This window comes from Channa argus, chromosome 11 (genome assembly GCF_033026475.1).
Source record: "Channa argus isolate prfri chromosome 11, Channa argus male v1.0, whole genome shotgun sequence".
Taxonomy (NCBI): Eukaryota; Metazoa; Chordata; class Actinopteri; order Anabantiformes; family Channidae; genus Channa; species Channa argus.
Genome location: NC_090207.1, coordinates 23,349,048 through 23,360,101, shown reverse-complemented (window position 1 = coordinate 23,360,101; position 11,054 = coordinate 23,349,048). Strand labels below are relative to the sequence as shown.

At 37.8% G+C, this 11,054-nt stretch overlaps 1 protein-coding gene across 4 annotated transcripts; it reads right to left on the bottom strand.

Annotated features, from left to right (window-relative positions):
* Positions 1-608: 608 nt before the first annotated feature.
* On the bottom strand, positions 609-8,702 carry susd1 (sushi domain containing 1). 4 transcript variants are annotated; one of them, XM_067521657.1, is made up of 19 exons: positions 8,390-8,702; positions 8,102-8,245; positions 7,499-7,654; positions 7,161-7,313; positions 6,671-6,850; positions 5,979-6,158; positions 5,632-5,811; positions 5,097-5,276; positions 4,821-5,000; positions 4,549-4,728; positions 3,770-3,949; positions 3,278-3,442; positions 3,077-3,171; positions 2,699-2,885; positions 2,448-2,541; positions 1,801-2,056; positions 1,669-1,708; positions 922-1,015; positions 609-745 (listed from the first exon to the last, which is right to left on the bottom strand). In XM_067521657.1, exons 1-19 carry the CDS (start codon positions 8,442-8,444, stop codon positions 727-729), a joined length of 2,718 nt encoding a protein of 905 aa, XP_067377758.1. In that variant the 5' UTR covers positions 8,445-8,702; the 3' UTR covers positions 609-726. The 4 variants fall into 4 exon arrangements, with proteins under 4 accessions (XP_067377758.1, XP_067377759.1, XP_067377760.1 ...); XM_067521658.1 differs by lacking the exon at positions 3,770-3,949 and having other exon boundaries at positions 8,390-8,701; XM_067521659.1 differs by lacking the exons at positions 5,632-5,811; positions 5,979-6,158 and having other exon boundaries at positions 8,390-8,701.
* Between the last annotated feature and the right edge of the window lie 2,352 nt (positions 8,703-11,054).

Here is an 11,054-nt window from a genome sequence, read left to right as displayed (position 1 = left end):
ATCACAAATAAATAAAACCAGCTGATTATATTATTAATTGGAGCAATGCACACTTTTCCTATGTCTCTTATCAAGGATGTATGCATTATAGTGTAAGGTTTCCTGCAAATTATTTTTTAACTAGAAAAGTTTTTCTTAGCAAACTGTAACTCACATATTTTAAATGTATAATATGTACATTGACAGGTCATATACAGACATTATGAATAATAACCGGTGGCTTAATAGAAAAAAAGATTATTAATTAATGGAGTTTGCAGCTGAAAGAAATGGTACCCAGAGATGATTTAGAATCCTTCAACAGTAAATAAGTATGATGCAAGAAAAATGGCAAAGGTGTCAGTGACTACATCAGATGACTCAATTCAACTTTATTTATATAGTGTCAAGTCACAACGAAGTAATTTCACCTCACCTTGGCATCTGATTTTTCATCTCTGACATTTTGGTCCTAAATGTAGTTTCACTTCCTGACATGAATTATTAGATGATTTATTACTGTAGTTTCTGATTGTGGAAGTGGAAGCTCTGCAAACAATACTGCCAGTATTAGCAAGTACATATTAACAACAGTCATTCAAACATTCATTCAGAGCACACACACAATAGATACTGAAAAAGGTTTAATATCATTTCTTACAAAATCTACAAAACAAAATGTAACAATCTGCAATTTGATTTCTTATACATGGAAATAAAAGTAAAGAAAACCAGAACCTAGGAGATTCATGTCTTCTTGAAAAACCTGGAAAAGAAGAAACCATGTCATTAAATTACAGTAAACATCTTTTGCAGTGTATAACTAGTATACACTGTATATGTATATGCACTGTACTTTTACAGTATGTTATAAATAAATAAACTCCTATTATTACTAATACTAAAGTTGGTAAAGTACTGTACAGTACTGCCTTCCCATACCTGATGAAACAGTATCCACCCAAAATGACCAAGGCAATCAGTCCCACTGACACAAAAGCAGACAGTGATGAAACCTTCAAAACATAGGATGTACCTGAAATGGGGAAATGCTGTGTATTAGTAAATCAGCAAATACCTAGCACTTTCTAAATCTACTTGTTTTTGTATTTTAAATACAGATTGGTGACAAATTGAAGGAAAAAAACAACATTAACTGTTTTAGTAAAGTGTTGGGCTCGAACATGCTACAAGAATAGTTTCAATAGGTCAAGCATTCAATCCTGGACCGCTCTCTCGGTGTGCTCAGAACATGCACTCACCCACTTGTCAAGAATATTTGAAAAGGTGACCATGGTTTCTGAATCAGTGAACTCTCATATGGAAATTCATTTCAATAATGAGGGGTTTATGTTCAATCATTAAGGTCATGTGTGCTGTCCACCACCTTTTCTGACTTTGTTTACTAATGTATATCCCATAGATTTAACTGTTCCTAGTGAAACACTTGGTTGAGAGGATTTGGGGACTGACTGTGGTACACATATGTGGATGCATCGCACTAAGTGTGTGTTTATTCACTAATTTATTCATTTGTTCTTCCACTTTTTTCACCTCACTGTACTTTGTTTCCTTCTGTTGTAGGTTTTATAATATCACACAATAAAATGCAAAAAGTAAATCTGAATCTAAAAGTCCTAATTGTAAAGATTACTCATCGGCACGTGTGTACATTGGCCAGTGAATTACCTCTTACTTTAGCCCAGAGGACACAGGTACTTTTTAAATCCTGGAAGAGAAAACATTCAGACAGTTTAACAAGGAAGGTGTGCTGCAGTTTCACAGTTAATAGCTTTGATACTGTACAACAGTTTCACCCACTGTTTTCCACTGGCTGACGGCTCGTAACATGACATAATAGTCCCTGCCATTCTCCAGTGGGGCATTATAGAAACCTCCATAGTGAAGTCCATCCCCTACAGTAAAGTTCATTTCTGTCCTGACATTTCTGACATTGATCTGGGCAGTAATGTATTCTGCAGACGATTCACTTGTGCTCAGTGGGTCTGGACTTCCAGGAGATGCACAATCAAACACCAAAATTCCCTCTACAGGGAGCACGAACACTTGGTACAAACTGCGAAATGAAGAATAAAATATATCAATGTTTTAATTTGAAAATATAATATAAATAATCAACCTATTAACCCCTACATTTTGATTTATTAATATGACTATTTTACTTTTCAATGGCTTTATATTGATTTATAGTGCAATAGGCCAATATGCATATGGTAGTGACTTAATATATTAAAACAAGAATATACTTAAGGTAAAGTCATGTTAGCTCATTTATTTTTTGCAAGAGTTCTGAATGTGTTATTAACTAGATTTATAATGAGGTTTTATCAATGATTCAACATAAATTGGGGCCATCAATGTGCTTTTTAAAACATGAAAATGCTTGCATATGTCTACAGCGTATGAGTCAGATACTGCACTTTGCACTATACCGTCTTGATTAATACCTTATTGCATCCAGTGTGTTGACTGATCGTCGAAGCATCAACGTTGGTACAGGAGTTTCAAATTCTCTGTAGTAAACAATTGGTGCTGGGGGCACTATCAAATGTTATTTTATTTAATGTGTATTCTTCACTATTAAGAAAATACAATAATCTCACTTTTCAGTATCTTTAGAAAACTAAAAAACAAGCTTTTTTTTGATGCAGCAAATTATTTAGTCTCATTGCAGTAAAAATTGCTGGAGAGTTGTCACCTGGTAAATTGGTGTTAGTGGATGTAGTGGCTGTGAATCTAGCAGACACTGCAGTGATAGAGATACTGTAGTTTGTGACTGGAAGCAGGTTGAGACAGAGTTCCAGCTGCTCAGCCTTAGAGCTCAGAGACTGTAGCCTTTTGTCATGAAAAGATTTCTGGAAGTCTCTGGATCCCGTGTATGTCACCTGGAAGGGTTACATGTATGATCAGCCAGGGTCACAAAGACATTTTTGCAGTTGCTTGGCGGATGCTTAACAGTCCATACATAATCGCAAGCAAGAAGATATTATGTTTAAGAATTTAATCAACTAATAATTGTACAGGATACACAGCAAAAACAGAACAATGGAAAAAGGACGATGACACGCCCTGTTACCTTGTAAATCTCAGTGTCCTCCTTATACTTCTCTGCTTTCCATTGCACACATTTTTCCTTCACAACAAAAATATGGGTGATAGGTGGCTTTCTTTCTGTTAGTGAGAAAGGAATACAAATACACATGCAATTAATAAAAACTAAGTACATTTATAGTTCTGTTCAAAATGCAAACCTGTGACATTAAACAAGCTTACTCACCTATGCATCTCAGAGTAGCTCTTTGCCACTCCCCAGATCTGTCACAAACAGACATGTTGCTGCCCCTCCAGCTGTGATATCCATCCACACAGCGGTGGATCACAACACTTCTGTTATGCCACACCACCTCAGAGTTGGCAAGGAAAGGAACAGGACCACATTTAGCTAGAAAAACAGCGCAATGAATTAGCTTGGGTTAGGTGATGGGTTTCATTGTGAAGCTTTAAATGCATAGTTGGTGTACTTCACACACATCCACATCTGTTGGTGAACTCTACTGAAAGAAAGAGAAGGACCATTGTGGAAAGAAAGAATCATTCAAACATCTTGTGTTTTCACAAAATTTACCTCAGAACACAAAATAACCAACATAGGACCCAAGCAGGGATAGGAAAAAAAAGATTTATTAACTAAAACATATCAATAACAATCCACAACGACTCCGCCACAGGTGAAAAGATGCATTTCTGCTTATAAACACTGTTACTTTACCTTTGCAATTTAAAGATACTTCACCCCATACTCCTGATAATGAACACACTGACATATTATTTCCACTCTCCAGGTAAAATCCTTCCATACACTCATATAACACCATGCTGCCTGGTCTGCTGGTGTGGTCCCAAAGGAGATTAGTATGGGGAGGGCTTAGTGGGGGACCACAGCTTATTTCTGCACACAGACATGAATTAGCACAGACTCTGGTCTATTAACAGGCATGTCAGAAAAAACAAACACAAAACAAGAGCAGAGTATAATCCTTGAAGATCACACGAAGATCTGCTAAAACATACACTTAGACACTCACTGGCCATTTCATTAGGTACACCTTTACACTGCCATCCTATTTAAAATGAATGAGAATAAACATTAGAACCATCTTTTAATAAAATGACCTCCAGTGTGACTCCACTACCCACTTTAAACTCAATCATAACCTGACAGACTCAACTTAAAAACTAAGAAAAGTTGTATTCGAGGCAGAGCTGCTGTATTGGAATGCATTAGAGGTGCCAAATGCAGTGTCCAATGAGTTCATGTTACATACAGCATCTGTGTTTCCTAAGAGCTTTATACTCTCAAGAACTATAATTGATTTTCTTTGCAAACGTCATACAAGAATACTACTATTTTCCTTTCCACAGCAACACATAAAAACTTGTTGTACAAATATATTGATTTTAAATGTATTTGTGCAAAATGCTGCAAATGTGATGGTAACGATGAACCAATCTATAGGTTATCAATATATTTGTCATCAAACATTGCACCTTGACACCATAGATCAACATCCTCCCACTGTCCATTCTCTCCACATGTGGACTGGTTTTTCAAGCTCCTGCTGTGAAATCCTTCATCACATTGGTAAAACACCACACTGCCGACATGTGATGTGCCATCCCATACCATTTTAGTGTGAGGTTTAACAACAGGCTCTCGACAACTGACTTCTACAACAGAAACACAGGTCACTGATAGTTAGATGCTGTAGATGTTCAAATCAGGAGACACAGTTTGAATCTTAAATAAATGTCATCGTCACCTTGACAGAGCAGAAACACCTCATCCCATTTACCACTGGGAGTACAAACAGATTTGTTTTCCTGTCCAACACTGTAATATCCAGATTCGCACTGATACACAACTTGAGAGCCCACAGTGGAAACTGTATCCCACAGCATTACTGAATGAGGGATGGCTGGGGGAACCCCACAGTCCACTTCTACAGGGATGGAAATTACATCATTTAACTACATGAATGTGCTCAATATGTGACTCTGGGGAGAATAAAATCATACATTTTGGAGCAAGTCATTACCTTTGCATGCGATGTTTGGCTTTGTCCAGGAACCATTAATTGTGCAAACTGACACATTATGTCCTTCATTGTAGAAAAATCCTATTTTACAGTAGTAAGTCACTGTGCTTCCAGGGGTGAGGCTGCCATTCCACACTTGCCCAGTGTGGGGCAGTGTAGGTGGATCCCCACATAATATTTCTGGGATAGGAAATGATAAACATGGGGGGTTATATAGAATAAAAACAAAACATAATGCATTTTAAGAATTTATTCTAAAGAAACTGTCAACAAGTTAACAAAATGGTGTTATTTGAATGGTGATGGAGCCTATCCCAGATTCGTATAAGGGATTTTTCCCTTTAAAACATCCTGTGCTACAGTCATGCAGATAATATCTTCTATTTTGTTACTTATCAGGACTTGTGGGCATCCACAGACTGATTAGCCAAAATAAGTGAAAACACCAATATAACTAGCTATAAGACAAGCACAATCCCCATCTTTTCACATTTGGAAAGAAGACATTTTCAGCTGTCTACATTGATTGAATTACCTTTGCATGACAGAGTTGTGGGTGTCCACTGACCGTTTTCATTACAGATCGACACATTATGTCCTCCATTACCGTAAAAACCCTCTTTACAGAAATACAGCGCAGTGCTGCCAGGGGTTGAGTAACCGTTCCACACCTGCTTAGTGGATTCAACTATGGGAGGACTTCCACACAAGGTTTCTACAAGGAACAACATACAATACAACCGAGCAATAAAAATAGCAGGTTTTAGCTTACTTGGATCAGGAAACTAAAAATGAAAACAGAAATAAGTCACAATAAATCATTTTTTAGTGGTTCTACAATTAATCCTAAAAGCAGAAGCCCTAATCAATTAGAGAGTATACCTTGGCAGAGCAAAGACGGGGTCTCCCATTGTCCTGCAGCTGTACAGATGGAGACATTGCCCTCTCCAACATTATGATATCCTGGGTTACACTTATAAAACACCTCAGTGCCCATCCTTGAGCTGTTGTTCCACAGCATATGAGAGTCACGAAAAGCAGGTGGAGAACCACAGTCAACCTCTGAGAGCCAAAACAGTGACACACTTCATGAAAGTATCCAGAAACTCGGTCCAATTTCAGGATTCCTGTGCTCTTGAAAGCAGTGAAAACTCACTGTACATGTTTGTAAGTGTAAGAGAGACAATCGTACATAAATGGGCAATTTAGAATCACCAGATAACTTGCATGTATTGGGACTGTGGGAGAAAAATGGGAGAACCAACACACAGTAAGGGCAAGAAGAGAGCATGCTAACTCTGTTAAAACTCAGAATATGCATTGGTTATCCATACAATAGTTTTCAAAACATTTCATCAACAACCAACAATGTTACCCTCACCATATGGCCCGAAAGAGAGACACTAAAGATTTACATTTGAGAATTATCCCACCCTACGGTATCTGTCTGAATGGCAAGAATACCCAGCGGTAGACAAGGTCATACTGTGTCCTGATGAAAGATCAGTGGTTGGTGTGTGAACACAAAACATGGGATGAACAAAGACAAAGACTTTTTTTTTTGCTTTTGTTACCTTCACAGACTATGGTAGGTCCTCTCCATAGCCCATCAGCACCACACACAGAGCTGTTGTCTCCACTCTTCCATGTGAAGCCTTCATCACAGGCAAACACGGCAACACTGTCATACGTGGTTCCTGTGACTGACAGCAGCACAGTGTCCTCCACTGAGGCAGGCTGGCCACAGTCAACCACTGAGCGAAACAATAATATAAGATATGTTTTACCCACTGTGCACACTAACCTCAACGTATTCTGCATTTAGAAAAAAAGTCACAGCAATATAACATCCACATAATAATTTTGTTATATAGTTTTATGTCTATCTTGTCTTCTTGCTAATTATGTAGCTGTTCATTACTTTTTGACCAACATTTCATTCTTGTGTAAACATTAATCAACTAATATACACAGCAATTTGAAGCAGAACAGGTTTTCCAGTGGGGCTATATTACTGAAAAACTATCATGTCACCATCACCATCATCATTAAATGCAGTTCTACCTCTACAGGAAGCCTCGTCTCTACGAGGATGAAAGGGTTCAACTCCATTGAAGACTTGATATCCCAGCCTGCAGCTGCAATCAAAACTGCCATCCAGGTTCCTGCACTGACCTCCATCTCCACACACCCCTGTGATCCTGCACTCATCGATGTCTACTCAGCGAGTGAGTATAGGAAAAGCAAACAGTGAAGTCAACCATCATATAGACAGGCATTTTTTTTATTTCAGCCTTTTACAAAAGAGGCACCATTATACTTTGATTTGTTAAAGACTTTATGTCCTATTGCTTCCGTTGAGTTTTCATCTTTATATGTAGCCCAATTAAAAAAAGACTCACCCTGGCAGTGGGTGCCATCATTTGGGATGAAAATGGCCATGTTGTTGGAAGGGCTGTAGCCAGACAGGCAAGTACAGTAGTAGCTGCCATATGTGTTGTGGCATGTGGTCTGCTGCCCACAGATCTTACTGGCTCCTATCTGACACTCATCTTTATCTGGAAGAAAACAATGTACATTGAACTAAACAACATAACAAAACGAGTAGGACACTTTTGCCATGACAGTGAATCTAGGACTTTATTTCAGACTGAAATGCAGTGTTGCACAGGTCATTGATCCTAAGTCCTAGATCTAGCCAACCAGCAGGTTGGTGTTGGATTGATTACCATAAAACTTAAACATTAGTGACACCAGACCACTTTAATTTGTCCAATACAGTTGTTATAATAAAGTGTAAATAATAATGTTATATAATTATGTGAGATTAACAAATGTGAGCGTGCTGACATACTGAACTAAGCTGGTGAACATGGCTATTTCTCCTTCACATCTGCATTATAGCATTAATCATTTTGAATTCCACATTTTCAAATCTATGTTCACACTGGGTGCAGTCTCAAGATTTTTAAGGTGATAAACACAAAAAATAATGTTTGTCCCACCTTGACAGAAAGTTCTTCCATTTCCAACAAAGCCGTACTTGCAGTTACAGACTTTGCCAGAACCATCAGCCTTGTCATCACATGTGGCATTAGTGTGGCAGGTGGCACACACATCCAGAGGTTGGCCGGCTGCTGGCATGTTACCTGAGAAGACAGAAAGGACGTCCATTAGTCTTTAGAAGCTTCGGCACTGTTCTCCATCTGTATGAAGATGGTAACATTTTAAATAAGATTTACTAATGACCAAGTGTGAATCAAGGCACAAAAAACTGTCATTAACATTCTCACCTGCCAGGACACAGAGCAGAAAAACCCTAATCATTGTTGTGTCTTTCTTGTCCATCCTCTCTGAGAATCTCCCTATTGTTACTTCACCAGACTCTCAACCTCCTCATCTTTTTTAAAAACGCTTGGCTTCCGTCTTGTGAACCATGATGACGCTGAGTGACTTTGATAACCAGGATTGAGAAGACGCTGCGAGCGGGTGAGCTGAGGTCACCCTGAGAAATAACTTCTTTTCTCAATGGTCTTCTTGCAGCAGATGGGTTTTGTGGCTTCATCTGTCACCCTCTGACACATGCAGTTACACTTACATGTGAGGGAGATACGCTCAGTGAGCTGCACTCTCATGCTGCAGGGGCTGATAACAGCTATTTTTGGCCTAATAAACCTGCTGGGTGCCCTCTTACTAACACAGTTTCATTTCATAACATCTATCTGTATTGTTTTGAAGCATATTAACCACATCTCACTGCGTCTAAAAATGAAATCTTTACATATCTTTAAATACATTATATAGAAACTACCCCACTGCATAATAATTAGTAGTAGTGGTTGGTGGTGGGAGCATGTTGGTGCAGTGTTGGGGTCCGTTGGTGTGTCGTGGGAGGGGGAGATAAGTCTGGTGAGCCACTATCTCTCTGACCAGCATGCTTCAAACTGGGGTCTTGCTGTCAATCAAACCAGAGAAGCTACAAGCTCACAGCACTGCCTGCTGGACTGGACTGATTAACCCTCAGGGCAGCCAACCCCTAAACTTCTCTACCCAGACCCAACAGTATACCCCCAAGGGGAAAACATAAGTTGCTTCAAAAGTATTTCTTTAAACCAAATGTATTAGGGAGCTGTAGTTATTGATTGAGTTTTACCATTGCTGTAATATCAGCAGAATGTTTTTACTTTGACAAAAAACAAATCAGTGTGGGTACCAGTCAGCTGGTACCCACACCCACACAGAACCTGCTTTAACCCTGTTGGTACCATACGTCACATATCATGACTTAAACGTTCAAAATAGCCTCAAACAACAATCATCTGGGCAAAAGCAGGTGTCTGTTCACTGGTGTTTCACTTTGTATCATGTGAAGTGTCAGAATGACATGCAGATGCATCATTCATGTAAAGAGGAATCATTCATTCATCCCTGTTTACACCAGTAGATGTTAGGTTTCACATAGGTTGCTATTAAGAGTTTATTTACAACAACTTTGTGTTATTCAGATGCAATTATTTTATCATAATAATAAAACACTGTGTATTATTTTTGTTTGTCATGAGTAATAAATAAATTTGACAAAAAACATATTTTTACATATATTTTTATAACATATTTAATGAAAGACTAGAGAATCTAGTTTTTTTTTTATATTGAGTTTGCCCAATGCCAATGATAGCACACACATTTATCATTGTTTTCAAATGTATTATATTTTATTACAAACAATATTACAAGAAATCAATATTTTATTTAGGACAGTAAAAACTCAACAGCACTTTTCTTATTAATTGATTAGAGTGTAGGCTTTAATAACTAAGTGTACTATTAGATGATGTGTGAAGTAACAATAGTCTGTAGTCTGGGAAAGCTCTATACAAGCTTAGATACAAAGTTTAAACATATAAAGTAACAAAACCACCAAAAAAGAAAATATGGTGGGACCCCCAGAAACCCTCCAAATCACGCAGGGATGCTACATGCGCCGTACTTTTTAAGGATACTTTCATTCAACAAAAAGTTGCAATAACTATATGTGTGAGTCCAGTACAAACTGCTGTTTGCACAAAGAGTGAAAACTCAGTTTAAAGATGCTACATGGAGCCTCGCTAAAGGAAGAGACCTGTCTGCAGACAAATGCAACAATTCCAGATGTGAAGTAAGTTTTTTTTTGTAATTTCTGGGGCTCATTGCTTTGCAAGTTTTTTTTTAATCATCTTTTGACTTTTTGCTGAAATTTACAACTTTCAGCTACTTCAGTTCAGATTTTCATTCGGCATATGTGCTGATACGCAACTTAAAAAACTTCCACATTGTTAATACAAGTGTTTATTGGCTAATTAGTTTTATTCCTCATTATTAATGTTGGCACATTGCTATTCTTCTTCCTGCCACCAACAGTCGATCAGTGGAGAAACATGAACTGTGAATTGTGACCACATACATGCCGCCACGTGGTAGATCACAGTGTTTCTGTACAATGTAAAACACATGAGTAATCCAGCTGTCAGAAAACTATTCGAGAGGTCAAAACCTTCAGGGCATGACATTAAATGCTGGATCAATAAAACCGGATCCTAAATGCACAATACCTCAGTATAATCATGTCATATATGCAGTAATGTTGTGGTTGCAGTTATCCCACAGTCCAGGGCTAAACAAAGTGGATACACAAATATTCTAACTACAAATAAAATTTGGTAATGAAGTTTTTTACTTGATATTAGCACTAAACAAGACTTAGTGTAGTATTCTGTGTCTTTCTGTCATTCAGATTGAATAATTTAGGAACATGCATTGTTTAAAGAAGTATTAATATAAAATCATAGACATCAAATTCATGTTTGTTGAACTTTAAAAGCACGATAAATAATTTTCTTTACCTACATGAACACATCCTGTAAGTTCAACCCAAATAGAAAGCCCGACATCTTTTCAGCTTACATTACATATTCACAT